The 17,377-nt window shown below is 49.5% G+C and overlaps 1 protein-coding gene across 2 annotated transcripts; it reads left to right on the forward strand.

The window, feature by feature from the left end:
* Positions 1-325: 325 nt before the first annotated feature.
* On the forward strand, positions 326-13,679 carry CD8B (CD8 subunit beta). 2 transcript variants are annotated; one of them, XM_007175318.2, is made up of 5 exons: positions 326-368; positions 3,544-3,903; positions 6,979-7,068; positions 11,997-12,086; positions 13,639-13,679. In XM_007175318.2, the coding sequence occupies exons 1-5, from the start codon at positions 326-328 to the stop codon at positions 13,677-13,679; spliced, it is 624 nt and encodes a 207-aa protein (XP_007175380.2). The 2 variants fall into 2 exon arrangements, with proteins under 2 accessions (XP_007175380.2, XP_007175381.2); XM_007175319.2 differs by lacking the exon at positions 11,997-12,086.
* Positions 13,680-17,377: the final 3,698 nt, after the last annotated feature.

Raw genomic sequence — 17,377 nt, forward strand, 5'->3', positions numbered from 1 at the left:
GAGCCTCAGTTGCCTCATCTGGAGTCACATGGAGGGAAGATCCTGTTCCGACCTCCCAGGACAGGAGGCGATCACACACGTGCGATTGCTTGGCGCCAGCGCAGCCGCGTTACCTCCTTACCGGAGACGCGGCCAAGACCTTTGAAATGCGGGGAGGATGAGGGCAGAGACCTTGCCATCCTCTCGCCACACTCCCGCCCCTCTCCCCCGCCAGGTCCCTCCCTCCCTGCTACCCGCTCCCCCCGCCCCCAGCTGCCCCGCCCGGTCCCAGCCCAGACCATCTCAGCCGAGCCCCGCCAGGACCAGATGTCCCGGGCGCGCCAAGATGCAGCCGCTGCTCTGGCTTCTTCTCGCCGCGCAGCTGGCAGGTAAGGCGGGGAGACCGTGGGGCGCGCGGGGCCGGAGCGGATGGGCTTCGCTGGACCCGGGAAGAGACTGAGCCGTGGAGTTTGGGAAAACCGTCCCCGTAGGATGCCGAGCCCAGAGCCCGGAGCTGCGGTGGCACCGGGGAGGCGGCCGGCAGGCACAGTCCCTGGGGGTGGAAAACCTCCGAGGGAGCTCATTACCCCAGGGCTCCCGGGAGCCTCAGGACTGAGGCCACCTCTGCCCCAGAGCCTGAACCTAGAAGGGGAGACAGGAAGTGAGGAGGGAGAGAGGGAGGAGGAGGGAGGGTTGAAGGAGATGGGAAGGAAGAAAAGAGAGAAAGGAGGTCCAGAGAGGAAGGGAAAATGCCCTTGTCCAGGTCTGGCAGAGATGTTCCCCCAGGAAGGGGCCAGGGGCCTAGTTCTGGCTTTGGTGCACCGGCGCTTGGCCCAGGGTTCTGTAGACATATTTTCATTACTTCCGGGGAAGTATCTGTAGCCCAATCCGCCAAATACCAGGCTGTTGCCAGTTCTCAGGCAGGTGTGTCGGGGTACCCCTCAGGGTCCCCAGTTTCCCGAATACTCCCTGGGGGTGGGTGTCGTAGGCAGCGTGACTCCCCGAACAAGCAGGGATGGAGTTTGAATGTTGGGGTTAGAATACAGCGGAGAGTCTGTCCCTCTGGCCAAGCCCGGTCAGTCTGGTTTTTAGAAGAAACCCCATCCACACCCCAAACTGCCCACTAACCTGTGGTTGATTCGCTCTCTTGTTCAAGGAGTCCAAAGCTGATCCTCCCGCCAGGGTGATAAGGCCTGCCTGCCTGGGCTTTGACCTAATGAGCTCAACGACATCTCAAGCAGAAGCTGGTCTAGGCCATTCAAAGCTACTAGTGTTACTGTGGGTCATTTTAGAAACAGCAGGTCCCTCTACGAGTGGAGTCACGGGGGTACTGAGACCATCAAATAAATCAAATGAGACCATGCGTGTGGTGAGGCCTGGCTCTGGGTCCGGAGCACAGACTGGACTCAGCCACAGCCCGGGGGTTCAGCCTCCAGGGGCTGAAAAGCAAGTGGGCTCGAGAGAGACCAGGGTGTGTCTCAGCCAGGAAGTCTTCAAGTCAGGACGCAGGCGAGGATCGTACACAAAGAGCCCAAGGCCCCTCCGACCCCTCTCCACTCTGGGCTTTCTTGATAGAGCTTCTGGAATCTTATTTGCAGCCCCACTACGTGCACATGAGCCCATGATGTGGATCCGGGTTTCCTCAATCCAAGGAGTGGCTCAAAGCTCAGGTTCTGGGGTCCCAGACCTGAGTTTGAATCTGGATCCACCACAAAGAGGCTGTGTGACCGTAAGCAGCCTCTGTTATAAGGTTAAGCAGCTGTGTTAACCTTCCTGAGCCTCTGTTTCCTCATGTGTAAAATGGTATGTTTCCTCCCAAAAGATCTGGTGAGGATTAAACAAAATAATGCATGTACCATATTCAGTACAGTGATTCTTTTTTTTATTATTATTATTATTTTTTTTATTTTTGGCCAAGGCGCGCAGCATGTGGAATCTTAGTTCCCTGATCAGGGATCGAACCTGTGCCCCCAGCAGTGGAAGAGAGGAGTACTAACCACTGGACCACCAGGGGATTCCCTGTCGATTCTTACTATCTCCCCCAGGAGGTCAATGACCCCAAACAATGAAGAATCTCTACTCTGCTAAAAAGGCAGTATGGCTTTTGGGGAGAAGAGAGAAGGCCCAGCAGTCACTTGGGCCCCAGGTACCTTTTCATTCTCAGTGCGAGCAGAAGCTCAGAGTGATCTGAGTGTGAGGGGAGTCCAAAAGTTTAAGTTCATTTCTTCAGTGTTAGAGAAGGTCACTCTGGGGCCAGGGAGCCTGAGCCCCAAGTACAGGCAGGATTGTGAATGTGGGCCACGACCTCAGAAAGCCTTGGGTACACACACACACACACACACACACACACACTCTGTGGCCTCCTCTGCCCATCCAGGTCTGTGTCCTCTCTGGACTTTGATGCTCCTGGGTCTCTGCCCTGGTCTGCAGTCTCCTCTGCCCCTCAGCTAAAATGAAAGCTTTGCCAGGTCAGACTCAGTTTGTTGGACTTGGCCGTGAAGGACCCATTCTAATCCTCTCCTTACGATTTCATTTGCTGCCAGTAACAACCCCTGAGATGTGAGACACACAGACAGTGATTTACCCACATATAGCACTTTCCACTTGGCAGTGCTTTTTTGGACATTCTAAGCCTCAGAAGCAGGCAGGACAGCAGCAGCAAGCCGCCCTCCTTTTATAGGAGGAGACAGGCTCCACGACTCGCCTGAGGTCCCACAATTGGCATGGGGCACAGACGGGGTTCAAGGCCAGGTCTCTGTGTTCTGCTCTAGTTTTCCTGAACAATCCCCTACCTGCAGGGGCTTCCCATCTGAGACTGAAATGAACTCCCAGCGCCACACCTGGGGTGTCTGTCCTTCCACTCGGGAATGGGGATCCAGAGACCAGTTGATGACGGGCTCGGGGAGTAATGGCTAGAATTGTGCCTACCAGGGGACAGTGAGTTCCTCTTGCTGGCTGTTGTCACCGTGCAGAAACGGTGGCTGGCCCTCTTGTAGGTTGGCCAGACCGGCCATGTGCTCTGCCGGGGATTCTGAGCTTGCCCTGGGTCTCCTTCAGCTGCTTGGAGCCTTTTGAAGGTCTACATAGAGCGGCAGCAGGACAAGGTGAAAGGCAACCAGCTTTGACTTCAGACTGAATCCTTGAGTTTGACTCCCGGGCACTTACTAGCTGTAAGCAGGACTTTGAATAAGTCATATCATGCCTCAGTTCCTCATCTGTGAAATGGGAATAAAAATCCCAAAGTAAGTCTGAGGCATGATTGAGGTAATTTATGCAAAGAGCCAGGCATAAGCATGCAGTCAACAAAGGACGCTCTCTCCCCTGTCGCCTTTGTCAGGCTGGCATCATGAACACCTGCCTGGTGGATGATCGCATGGGGGATGGGGTGCTCGAGCTCTGAGTCCTGGGGCCACCGGCTGCGTTTCACACAGCATCTCCCCAGGCCCTGCAACTGGGCAGGCTCTCTCATAACTTCTCTCATACTTGACTACGGGTGACTCTGAGGCCCCACGAGCCTGGCCAAGAAAAGGTGCTGATGGTCTCCGCTCCTTCTGTTTCTCGTAGCTCTGTGTGGCAGCTCAGCACTCCTGCAGACCCCTGCGTCCATGACGGCTCAGACCAACCAGACAGTGATGCTGTCCTGTGAAGCCAAAACCTTACCCACTCACTCTCGCATCTACTGGCTGAGGCAGCGCCAGGCCCCGAGCGCTAACAGTCACTACGAGTTCCTGGCCTTCTGGGATCTCACCAAAGGGACTGTGCACGGCAAGGAGGTGGAGCAGGAGAAGCTCACCGTGCTTCGAGATTCTTCCCGGTACACCCTCAGCCTCCGAAGCGTGAAGCCTTCCGACAGCGGCGTCTACTTCTGCATGACGGTTGGGAACCCCGACCTGACCTTTGGGAAGGGAACTCTGCTGAGTGTGGGTAAGGATCTGGCTCAGTGCTGTAGATGAGCACGGAGCACCTACTGGGCGCCGGGTGCGTGCCAGGCCCTGGGACATCCCACTCTCAGTGAGCCCCGCCCTGCAGGAGGGAATGACCGCCAGGAGCAACAGCTCTACCGCTAATAGAAACAAAAAGTAACCCAGGGCCAAGCAGGTGCAAGTGTTGTACGTAGTTATTTCACTCAATGCTGTCAACCACCCTGGGAGGCAGGTGCTGTTTGATCCCATGGGAGGCTTAGGAGCGCCGCTGCTTCTTCTGCAGACAGGGCAGAACTGTCCTTCAGCCATTCTACGTTCACCTGAGGCTGTGGCTGGATTGGGCCGAGTCCCCAGACCTGCCAGTGGTCTCAGAAATCCCCTCCCAGTGTGCACACAGGGAAAGAATGAACATGGGGACCCGTAGCTTGAACCCACGCCCAGAGTTGCAAGGAGTGAGGAGGCTGGATCCGAGACCCAGCTGCAAATTCTGCTGCAAATTTACCCAGTGCCTGTGGGCAGGTCGCTCCCCTCCCTGGGCCTCAGTTTTCCCATCTGTCTTATGGGGCCGCTAAGGGCCTCCATGACTCCCTCCAGCCCTTAGAAACTGCAGTTCCTCAGGAGTTAAGTCATCATGTCCAGTAGAACTATGTTTCGAGCCACAGATGTAATTTAAGATTTTCTAATAGCCACGTTCAAAAAAATCAAAAGAAACGAGTAAAATTAATTTAAATAATTTATTTTATTTAACCCAGTGTATCAGTGATATTATTATTTCAATGTGTAAGTATACAAATTATTACTGAAATATCTTACATTCGCTTTTCATACTAAGTGCTCGATATTTATGCGTACAGCACATCTCAGGTCAGACTGGCCGTGTTTCAAGTGCTCTGTAGCACACGTGGCAGGTGGCTGCCATATTGGATGGTGAGGGTTAAACTATCAGGGGTGTGAAGGAATTCTCAAAGGCCCCCTCCCCAGGTTAGCCCATGGCCAAGGCCAACGCCCAGTGGGCCTCCCACTGTCTTGCTTCGCACTCACCTGGGATCTTTTCAGGCTGGGGGCATTGAGAGTGACAAGGGGACCCCCAGGAATTAGACCACTCAGCATGGGAGGTGCAGGCATAACGACATGATCAGGGAGACACAAACCAGATTGATGCCCTCGTCACATGTCAGCAACCTCAGGTCTTAAATCAGGAGGTGGGGAAGGTAGGGAGAGCTCTCCCGACAAGAAGCCAAGGCATCCCTGGAGGGGTGGGTGTCAACTGATTCTTGTATTGAAAATTGGGCTTTTGTGAGTTTGGGGTTTGGGTTTGATTTATTGTTTTTGTCTCTATAAGCCTCACACTGCCCACTCATGAGATTTCAGGGTCTAGGAAAGGTGGATGGTGAAATAAGCAAAACTGGTTTTCAGAAGATTCCCGCCACATGTACCACCACCCGCTCACTCCTGGCTTTGATCTTCCCAAACCCCTCTCACTGCCTGGCTCCCCGGGAATGGCAGTCCCTCCCCAAAACACGTGCTGGCAACCGTATCATCTCCACATGGTACACGTATTCAGAGTCAGAGCCTGCCCTCCTGCCAGAAGGTCAGTACATTTTAAAGGAGGAAGCCTGGATGGTAGAGAAAGTATTTGGGGGAAGATGGGCCTTTCTCAGGCCCCTCAGGACACCAGGGGCTCAAAACTCCTGCCCCTTTCCAAGAGGAGAGAAGTGGGGAGAAGTGGGTGTGGCGGAGTGGTATCAGGAAGAATCAAGGGCACCTGCCTCTGGGCAAGAAGACATTGAAATAGAACAAGTCTCCCCACAAACCCTCCCATCCGTCCCCAGGCCCCTGTGGCCAGGCAGGGCACGAAGTCCTGTAGAGCTGCCCCCACTGCCCCGCTGGGAGCCTCTGTGCCTCCTTGTGTAGGAAGTAGGGGAATGAACACTTCCCAGGCAGTGAGGACTAAAGGGGGTAATGGAAGGTCAAAACACCGCCGCAGAGGGTCAAGATCCTCCCAGGCTTTCCGAGCAAGAGACTGAGGCTGTTTTCCCCTTTTACGATAGTTTCCCTCAGCACTCTGATGACCTGATGTGCTTAACTTTTTGTCAAATCGCATTTGCTCTTGAGGCGGTGTGCGGGGTGAGCGCCTAGGACAGGCATCTTTTGGCTCAGATGCCGGCCCTGCCGTTTCGTGGCTCTTGAACTCTGAGCAAGTGATTTATTTCAACCTTTTGAGCCTAGGCTTCTTCGGAGATAAGATGGGGAAAAGAGTGCCAGTCCCCAGCGTTGTTGGGTTCAATAAGCTTAAGCTGACGCTCTTGGCATGGGCACTAGCCCGAGGTGGGAGCTTGGTAAGGGTTAATTCTGCTTAGTTGGCTCTTCTAGAAACCTCGTGGAGCGGGCAGAGCGGGGCACGTTTTCTCTACTGCTCATGGATCAGGGCAGTGAGTGTCTGAAGTGTCCACATTTTATATGGAAGCCACCAGGCCCAAATGACCAAACATTGGCTGCCCCTCCCTTTGCCCTTGACTCTAAAGTTCAAGTTCATGGTGTCACCCGATTCCCTCTCCTACCATTTTGCAGAAAATCATTTCAGTGAAATGTCTTTCCCCAACCCTCAGAGGCAGGGGTTGGATTCAGCGGCGCCCGGTGTCCCCCCTCCCTTAGCATCTCCGAGCCTCAGGTGTCTCCCTTTGCCCTGTGGGCTTGTCCCTCTGCCCTGTCCCAACACTTCAGCACGTGACACTGGATTAAAATGAGGGAAACTGAGGCACAGAAAAGTGATGGGACTTGCCCCAAGTCACGTAGTGGTTAATCAGGGGTTCTGGGGCTCTTTTCACATCTGGGTGGCCCCAGAGCCCCTCTCTCCAGGACACCAAACAGACCCCCATCCCTAGGCCTTCAGATTCATCTGAGAGTTGGGGAAGTAGATCAAAAATCCTAGTGATCTGTGACCTTCAAGCCCCATAGCAGCCTAGGGAACACTGAGAAGGACTTTAGTACCTGGATGTAAGATGTGCAGTTGTAAGTTTTATCTCTGAATCCACCTGCTGTTTACCTGGCTGAAACACGTGTCTTGCTTTCGCAGTTGATGTCCTTCCCACCACTCCGCAGCCCACCAAGAAGACCACTCCCAAGAAGAAAGTGTTCCGGTTCCCAAACCTGGTGACCCGGAAGGGTGAGTTCTCCCATATACCCCTGGATTCTCAGAAGCACAGCAGACCCACTCCCTCCCTCCATCCCTCCCTCTCATCATTCCTTCCTTCCGCAAGCCCTTCCCAAGTGTGGACTCCAGCCTGTTTCTCTAGCCGTGAGCTGGGGTCTGAGAGGGAGCTGAGTGTGACAGCAGTGCTGTTCTCCAGCAGCTCACACTCTAGTGGGGGACACACTCCCAAATCATCACAGGACAAAACTTAATGAAGGATACATCCACCCAAAACTTGCATACAAATGTTCCTAGCAGGATTAAAAAGTAGAAACCACTCAAATGTCTACCACCTGATGAATGGATTAACAAAATATGGACTCTCCATACAATGGAATATTATTTAGCCATAATCAAGAGTGAAGTACTGATATGCTACCACATGGATGAATCTTGAAAATATTTTGCAGTGGAAGCCAGTCACAAAAGACCATATATTATATGATCCCCTTGATATGAAATGTCCAGAATATGACATTCCTTGAAGACAGAAAGTAGATTAGTGGTTGCCTAAGGCTGGGGGTTTGGGGAAGGAATGGGGGGAAGACAGCTAATGGGCACAGGATTTCTTTTGGCGGGGATTAAAATGTTCAAAATTAGATTGTGGCGATAGTTGCACAACTCTGTGAATATAACAAAAACCATTAGATTATACACTTTAAACAGGTGAACTTTACAATATATAAATTATATCTTAATAGAGCTGTTAACAAACAAAAAACTCAACCCAAAGGACCAGCACTTTGGGATTGACGTATACACACTACATAAAATAGATAACTAATAAGAACCTACTGTATAACATAGGGAACTCTACTCAATACTCTGTAATGACCTATATGGGAAAAGAATCTAAAAAATAGTGGATATATGCCTATTATAACTGATACACTTTACTGTACAGTAGAAACTAACACAACATTGTAAATCAACTATACTCCAATAAAAAGTAATAAAAAAAAGACAAAGGGCCAGCACTTTAACCTTCCCCAGTTTTGATGCCTAATAGAGGACCTAGCACACAGTGTGTGCTTCATATATGTTTACTAATGAGTGAACCAACTCACTGCTCTGTGCTACAAGCACCAGACACCATAGCTGAGTACACACGCATGCACGCACACACACACTTGCCTTGAACCCATCAGCCAAATGTGTTTCTGGAAAAACACTGACCTCTGTCCCCCAAAAGTTACTGGTGACAAAAAGAAAGTGCCACCTGCTCCCACCCATAGGACAAACCACAAGCAGCCACACCAAGGCCGCCTCATGCTACTGGTGTTGCTTTGTCTTAAATATTTATATAAAGTATCAGAAAGAGTCTTGGGGGAGGCATCTAGCAGGATCCAGGGGATGGGAGAGGGAAGCTGCCACATGAGTTCACAGTAAAAAGCAAATCAGAACCCATGTACAGAAGGACAAAGTCTTAGGGAACGTAAAGGTGGAGACAGAATGAGCTCATTTTATAAAGTATGCCCCCCAACTTTGCCTAAAGGATTTCAGGCAGGGTATAACCAAAAACAGGACACAAAAGGCCAAGACAGTAGAGGCACTAAGATGAAGACGCAAAACCTGGGTCTGTGCCCTGGCTCTGGAGGAGCCCAAAAAATCCAGTGAAGCAAAGAGTAGACCCCAAGTAACGTGGCACCGCTAACACCCCTCCTCCCACCACAATGATATAAAGAAACAACCCGGGCATCAAAGCCTTCATCCTGGCGCTAAATTCTAGAAAAAAATCTGCCCCGTTCATTCTTATGTAAGGACCGCTGAACGATAGTGAATTCAGTAGCACTTCATAAATGATGGAAAAATGGTCTTCAAATTTTTTGCATCATTTCTGATATCAACCCTCAGTAAAATCCCAGGGTAAAATGCAATTCCAACATTAGTAGGTTATTGAGAATAACCAGGATGTGTGTGAAGGTGGCCAAGTTGGGGGGAGGGGCGTCAAGGGGAGTAGGTGGAGGTTGTATTGGGGGTGGGGACCATGGGGAAGTGTAGTCTAGTGGTTAGCCAGGCCTAGGTCTGAATCCCTGTCTACCGCTGCTTATTCTGTGCGACCTTGGGCAAGTGATTCAGCCTCTCTGAACCTCAGTTTCTTTCACCTGTCAAGTGGGAATGCTCACGTGGCTGCAGGGAAGGCAGGATAAAATGCGATACTATACACAAGGCACTCAGCTTGGCGGCGCACCTAGACAGAGCTCAGAGCTTGTTATCATGAAAGAAACCCACAGGCTGCCATGGGGAGGGGCCTGCTCCCCTTAGACAAGCTGGGGAGGTGCTGGGGGACAATTTCTAAACTGCTGTCACAGGAACAGTATGGTGAGATACAGACCTCAGGAGACCCCAAGACCCGAGCGAGGCAAAGAAGGTGGGGCTGAGTGTCGCCCGTGTGTCTCTGGCCGCTGGCTCCCTGCCCAAGCAGGCTTCTCGCCACCTTTACTAGAAGCGGCAGTTTTCCTGGTAGGTGATCGCGTTTCACCGAGCACCCGTGGACCGGTAGCTGTCTCTCGGCCTCTAGTTCAGGTCATAGCTCAGGAGGCCCCCCCTGACCCCTCTCCCCTATCCCTGAAGCCTGTGTCCACCTCCCTTACTTAAAACTTTATCCAGGCATAATTTGCATGTCATAAAATTCACCCATTTTAAGCGCATGACTCCATGATTTTTAGTAAATTTACCGAGTTATACAACCATCACCACGATCTAGTTTTAGAACATTTCCATCAAACTGTCAGAGCCCTTGTGCCTGTTTATAGCTAATCTCTGTTCCCACCCCAGCCCCTGGCAACCTCTAATCTACATTCTGTTGCTATAGATTTGCCTCTTCTGAACAATTTCATACAAATGGAGTCATAGAATATGTGGTCTTTCATGCCTGGTTTCTTTCACTTCGCACCATGCTTCTGAGGTTCCTCCGGGTCGGGAGAACATGGGGGAGATGAGAGGGAGGCAGACAGAAACGCTCACACATCAGAGGCGGGAAGGACTTCCAAGGGCCTCTCACCCAACCTTCCTCTCCACGTGGTACCATGCAGCCTTGGTGACGGCAGGCTCCCCCCCACAGAGCAGCCCACGCCGTCCCTTCCGCCACCTCTCCTGCCCTTAAGCTGTCACGATGGGACTGGCAGGGGCTGTAGAACTCGGGGCATCTGGGTCCAAATCCTGGCCCTGCCTTTTAGTATCCAGGTGACCTAGGGCATGTAATTGAACTTCTTTGAATCTTGGTTTTTCTGAACTGTAAAATGAGAGATAAAAATGACAGTTAATACCTTCCTTCCTCACAAGATGGAAGTTTGTAGTTAGTACTATCCTTGGCACATAACAGGTCTTCAGTAAACATTCTCCCCCTTCCCTGACATCGAAAACTCTTTCTAATTTTTTTAACCTTGAGCCCAAATCTGCAGCCTTTCCCTTTTCACCCATGGGTCCTGGGTCTGCTCCCTCAGCTACTCATAGGGACCAGCCATAGGGACACGAAGGGTGCCAGAGAAGGATCTGGGTCATCGATGACATAAGCTCTGCTGTTTACATAGCATACAAAATGGGCAAAGGAACAAATAGGCAACTGATAGAAGAAAAATCATACGTGGCCAATATATGAAAATAGGCTGAAATTGACAACTGGTGAATTGAAGTGAAATATCATTTTTCACCCACTGGACTGGCAAAAGCTAAAAACTTTGATAATGTCAAGGGTCGGCAGGGTGCACAACTGGTGATTAGGAATGGAATTCACTGCAGCCTTTTTTTTTTTTTAACATCTTTATTGGAGTATAATTGCTTTACAATGGTGTGTTAGTTTCTGCTTTATAACAAAGTGAATCAGTTATACATATACATATGTTCCCATATCTCTTCCCTCTTGCATCTCCCTCCCTTCCACCCTCCCTATCCCACCCCTCTAGGTGGTCACAAAGCACTGAGCTGATCTCCCTGTGCTATGCAGCTGCTCCCCACTAGCTAGCTATTTTACGTTTGGTGGTGTATATATGTCCATGCCACTCTCTCACCCTGTCACATCTCACCCCACCCCCTCCCCATATCCTCAAGTCCGTTCTCTAGTAGGTCTGTGTCTTTATTCCCGTCTTGCCACTAGGTACTTCATGACCTTTTTTTTTTTTTTCCTTAGATTCCATATATATGTGTTAGCATACTGCATTTGTTTTTCTCTTTCTGACTTACTTCACTGCAGCCTTTTTGGAAGGCATTTCACAGTATCTGTTATAATTGCAAATGGATATAGTCTATGGTTAACAGTTCTCGTTTACAGTATCTGCCTCCGGCAGGCTCCTGCATAAGGAAAGAAATGCACCTGGATGTTTTCTGCAGAGGTATTTGTAAAACACAGGAAACAAACAAAATATCCGTTAAAAAAAAAGAATGTGCTGGCATGTTTAAGTGAAGAAAAAAAAAACCTGGTTGCAGAACAATTTGTACTATATAAGCCTCTGTAGTTTTAAAACCTATATGGGCTGTATCTATGTAAATTATGTATGTGTACATGCAAATTAACAATGGCAGTTATTTCTGTGAAGGAGCTGGGATGCCAAGGGGCATTCTAACCATATACTTAAATCTTTTACAGTGAAAATATATTCAGGTGTTTCTTCTGAAATTAAAAGTTTTAAAAATAAATAAGAAAAATCCCATTACCAGGCATGCAAATTGTCTATCTCATTTGAACATAAATAGCTCCTGAGTTTATTAATTTTTAAAATTTGCATGTGGGACATGAAATTTTATATATGAAATGATCTCAATATGTTTAAAGAACCTAGAAAAAAGACTGGAAGGAACTATGTAAACAGTGGTATTCTCTGGGAGGTGGGGCTTCCGGTTGATTTTTCACTCTTTGTATTCATCTGCACATCTCAAATATTTAATATGCGTGTCTCTTCCAGGCCTGTCCTGTGCCCCCCTCATTGTCGGCCTACTGGCGGCTGTCGTCCTTGTTCTGCTGGTGTCCTTGGGCGTGGCCATTCACCTACACTGTAAGTTGTGCCCTCCTGGGCCGTCATGGCGACCCCTTTTGCTGTTGGAGGTGTCCCCAAGGGTCCTTCCTTCTCTAGGGAAGCAGGGCAGATGGCAGCCTGGTGGAAGTTTGCCCCTCCAACCCCGAACCCATGATAGTTCCAAGAAGTGATTATTGGCCTGAGACCAAGCTTCAGGGATCAGAGAACACCCTGCCTCTGGAGTCAGACAAACTTGGATTTGAATCCGACTCTGCTGATTCCTGATCTAGTGACCTTGGGCATATGCCCTGGCCTCCCTGAGCCTCAGCTGCCTCACCCCGGGTAACCATGTTACCTACTTCCCAGGGCTGCTTTTGTAAAGTCCCGCCCAAGTGCCCGGCTCGGGGCATGTGCTCAGTAATCAGGAACACGCGTGAGCAGTTGGGATGGAAGCAGTGCACAGAGATTGCGGTAGGGTTTGGGTTATGTTCCCAGAAGCTAGAAATCCTCCCCTCTGTGAGGCTGTGGGGAAACTCAGAGATGCCTGCTGCACCCGGTCACTTCAGAGGTGGGATCACCTCCTTCTACGGGCCCCCTGGGAGCTTCAGGGGAGGCCCACACAGCTGGCCAAGAGCCAGAGCCCCAGACTCTAGCCCTGACTCTTCTGCTCACCTGTGCCACCTTGTGCAAGTCACTTACCCTCTCTGGGCTTCTGTGAAATGGGACGGGGTGGCCCACAAGGACGTGGACTAGATCAGTGGCTCTTTCATAGGCCACAGACCCCTTTGAACGTATGATGGCAATATGGACCCTCTCTGCAGAGAAATGCACCATGTGCACATTTTTGCATACAATTGCCACCCCCCAAAAAAGGGATCCATTTATTCCATTCTAAGAACCATTAGAGTTCAGTGGTCTGCAGACTTTTTTGATCAAGGACCTCATCAGTAAAAAAATCTTTTAATTATAAACCCTAACTTCAATTAGCTATATTTATTTATTTAATATATTATGTATGTATATATTTAATACATAATTATAACTATATTTATATTCTTAAATGATTAATATTTATGCTAGCTGTGTTTATTTAATAGTCTATGTATCTTATTAAATGTGCTTCAAAAATAAAAAGGATGAGATAAGCATGTAAATAGACATGCTCATTCCTTCCTTCCTTCGTCCCAGGGGGAAATCTTGCACTTCCCCAGAATACACATGCTCTGATTTAAGACCACCTGTCTGTACAACCTCTGCTTCCTGACCTGCTGTGAAGGGCAAGGTGGTGCATTTAAGGGCACACAGACTGCCACTTACTAGCTACATGACTTTGGGCAGGTCACTCAGTAACACACTCACTCTCTACGTCAGCTTCCCCATATGCAAATCGGAGATAATAAGAGTACCAACTCTTAGGTTTGCCACGAGCAGTAAGGGAGTTAAAACCCATGAGGTGTCTGGAGCAGAGCCTGGCACCAAGGAAGTGGTCCGAGGTGTCAGCTGCCCCTCTCATCGCCCTCCTCCCTCTCTGGGGCTCCGTGTCAGTGGCTCACAGCCCATGCCAACCAGCGGTCTTGTTTTCTCCTTCCAGGCCTGCAGAGGAGAGCTCGGCTTCGCCTCCTGAAACAGTAAGTGGTTGGGGCCTTGGAAAATTGCCTGGGCCGCAGCCCTGGGTGTGGCCCTGGCTTCCTCAGCCCCTGCTGGTACTCACAGCCTCCAACTGCGAGAGCCCCAGACAGACACCACCTTCAAAACAATCACGTACTGTATAAATAGATGGGCTTATGGAGTTCAGGCAAAGAGAGAACCTAAGCAAACGGAATACTGATTAGTCGTCTAAGTATATGTCAAGTATGGTAAGATTTAGCTCTTATCTCTCCTGAGAATAATAGTGAACTCTTTTTTTTTTTATTGAAGTAGAGTTGATTTACCATGTTGTGTTAGCGTCAGGTGTACAACAAAGTGATTTAGTTATATATATCCTTTTTCAGATTCTTTTCCATTATACGTTACTATGAGATATTGAATAAACAATCAACTCCTGCATGGGTAGAGAACCAGTAAGATATCCCAAACTTTTTGCCACCCATTATTTCATTCAACTTGGTCCTGCATGACATAGGAGGGTTATTTTTACAGATCAAGACTTGCTCAAAGCATTTGGGACAGTAGAGAACAGCCTCGAACTCAAAGACAAGTCAGTTCACCCCAAGGCCAGCATCTCCACCAGTGGAATTCCTTCCCTCCTCGTGCTGTGTGTTAGACTTGACCCCACCTGGGTCCCAGGAGTTGGCAAACTCACTGACTGAGTCACCTAGACACAGGGGCTACAAGGCTCGCTGCTTAGGCCCACTGAGCTGGGTAAGCTCCAGCAGAAGCCAAGGCAGAGGCCAAGGCTGCCTGAGTCTCCCAGACTCAAGGGCTCTGGACCCCTGTTTGGCCATGGGCAGTGTCCTTGGACTGCCTTTTCTGCCTCAAAATAGAGATTGTTTCGCATCTACCTATCTCATTAATTACACCCCCCCTCTATGTAGAGTGTTTGAAAAAAAGAAAGAAAGCCCCCGATCTTAGATTGAAGATCAAGAACTCTGGCTCCATTGTGAGGCAGATCTGGGTTTGAGTCCTGTCTGCTACTCACCAGCCTTGGGACTGTAGGCAAGTCACTTCACCTCTCTGAGCCCCTGATTCCTCATCTGTAAAATGGGATAACGGTACCAACCACATGGCTATTGTAAGGACTTACTGAAGAAGCACCGTCTAAGTGCACAGCCCCTGGATCCTTGGAGTCAAGGCAGCAGCTCATGTTACTTACAAAAGGCAACTTTATGAGCCCAACAACCAAGAAACAACATGTTTTCTTGTTGAATTATAAGTGACAGACCATATTATATTAGTTTCAGGTGTACAACATAAAATGTATTTTTAAATACTCTGAAATGATAAACTTTCATATATGCTCACTATACTGTCTGCTCTACATTATTACACACATTGTGTTTGTATATATTTGTATACATTGTATTGTATAGTTGCTTAAACATGCCTGCTGCATTTCATGGGCAATTTCTATGGTAATTTTGATGGTGTGCAATTTTCACTTTACGTGCTGGATTTAGAAACTACCCCGTACTTAAGAGACAGTAACTTAAGTGTATTTGTCTAACTCTAGACCTCCAGAATGTTCTGTTCAGAATCTTCCTTGCGGTGACCTGTTGTGGAGAACGACTCCCCCTCAAGGAGCTGCCTGTATTGTGCCTCCCACCCACTCCTTCGTTTTAACTTGTTCCCCAGTGATTTGATGCCAGTTTGGGAGGAGTTGGCTGCAGGACCTCATGCTATGGCAAACCCCTGGGGTTCTGAGGATCAGCTTAGGCGAGGAAGGGGCTGGGGGTGGCCCCGGGTGGGACCCTAGCCCCCTCACCCTTTTCATTCCAAACAGCTCTGCTCTCATCCGTTGCCTGTAATTACACTTACCTTAAGATGTCATTGAACAAAAGGGTTCGTGGCTAAAAAGATGTTTGAAAACCACCTCTGGTTTTTCTATCATGATCCAGGTGTGGATGAAATAGACCCTGGGCCTCAAAGATCAGCTGTTACTAATTCAAGTTGCAATTTGGGGCAGACATTCCCCAGCCTCTAACTGGCCTTAGAAAATCATCTATCGGCAGGCCACGTTCCTCTGGTCCCTTAGTATGCATCGGTGAATCGCTTACCTTAGAAGGTACCGCAGGAAGTAACTATTCAAAGCTAGAGTTCTTAGGGCTGCGTTTTTTGAGCGTTTCAATTTTTTTTAATGACTGAGATGGGCCCTAAAAACATACCAACACAAAACTCTTGGCCCTAGGCTACTTACTTGGAGTGGAGCCCTGCGACCTGACTCGCCATTTATCTCTCTTACAGGAAATACAATAGCATTTGCCTGATGATAAGTGGTTTCACAGCTTGCTGTTGTTTTCAGGTTTTATAAGTGAGCAGAGGATACGTTTCTGGTGTCCTGCTACAAAAATACATTGGTCGGTGATGAGCGAGATCTGGAAAAATGAGAGAGAAAGGACACGCTCAACCATGGAAATGTCACTGACCTGCTGAAGCTGCCTGCTTTTAACTACTGCAAGTTCTTTCTGTGGGCCTCGTGCATGGGAGCAACTTGTTACATGGTCATCGGGAATCTCAGAGAGAAGGCTTCAGAACCCCAGGGCACTTTCTGCAACTTGCAAGGCACACTGGAGGATTGAGCACAAAATGGCACCCAGAGCACCACTTCCGGCTCCTGCACTCATCTTGGGTTGGGCTGGGAATTTCAGTGTTGGCCGTCCAGCCACCGCCTTGCTTTGCCCAGGTAAGGCAGTGACATTGAGACCCGAGTCTCTCATGGGATGGTGCTGGGATGGGTCCCTTTGGTCTTCCCAGGCTGGGGCTGACCCTCCTCACAGAGGGCCCCAGAGAGCAGACCCAGACTGGAAATGAGGCTTCCAAGAGGGACTGACCTGGTTCCCACGGTCACTTCAGATTCTGAGGACCTCCTCTGGGGCTTGGAACTTGTGGCTTGGGGGACAAGAGGCCGCTTGATCTCCCACCAGGAAGTCCTTCAGCTTTCACTTCTGCCCTCCCATGGCTTGTATGTTTCTTCTCTTACTCTCTGTTCTTGTTATGATAGTATCTTGGTTGTAAAAATAAAGTCTTGAGTAAATGACGCACATGGCTCCTGGGATGTAAACACACAAAAGCTCATCTACGCGGCAAAGATGTCGGTGCTCAGTTAAAACGAGATAAGAAGGTTAAAATGACTATGTCTTCATTTTGCGTCAAGCTCTTCATTTGCCCCTAAACATGCTGTACTCCACCGTGTAGGTGCAGAGAGAAAGCCTGGATAGTTTGGAAGCACCCAAGGCACCCAGAGCCAGGTAGCAGGTGCCCCAGGGGCCACCCCCCTCCAGCCCACCCCCAAGTTGCCTTCACTAGCACCTGTTCACTCCTACCGAGCATGGAACCCCAGGGACTCCTGGCCACGAGGCCAGCGACCTTGCACCAAAGGGAAGGTGAGACACATCAGGGTCTCTGTTGCATGTCCGTTAATATTTTACTGTCTCTCAGCTTCAATAGTCAGAGGAGAAAGATGCAAGGAGAAAATGGTGAGCTGGGGTGGAAGAGTTGTAAAAGCCCCTGGATCTTATATCTTAGTTCCCCAGCCTGGGCTTGAGCAACTTAAGAGCTATTGAGTCAAAGAAGAATTCAAACTTTGGCTGCATTAACAGAAGCACATGGCCCAGGTCAAAGGCGGAGAGAGTCCCACCTGCTTTTCCTGGCCAGCCCAGGGCTGGGAGGTGGGA

Source organism: Balaenoptera acutorostrata, chromosome 12 (genome assembly GCF_949987535.1).
Source record: "Balaenoptera acutorostrata chromosome 12, mBalAcu1.1, whole genome shotgun sequence".
In the NCBI taxonomy this organism is placed as follows: domain Eukaryota; kingdom Metazoa; phylum Chordata; class Mammalia; order Artiodactyla; family Balaenopteridae; genus Balaenoptera; species Balaenoptera acutorostrata.

Coding starts and splice junctions, on each gene's coding strand:
- CD8B (XM_007175318.2), top strand. CDS start 326: ATGCAGCCGCTGCTCTGGCTTCTTCTCGCCGCGCAGCTGGCAG. Junction 369..3,543: donor TCTCGCCGCGCAGCTGGCAG/GTAAGGCGGGGA, acceptor TGTTTCTCGTAG/CTCTGTGTGGCAGCTCAGCA. Junction 3,904..6,978: donor GGGAACTCTGCTGAGTGTGG/GTAAGGATCTGG, acceptor TTGCTTTCGCAG/TTGATGTCCTTCCCACCACT.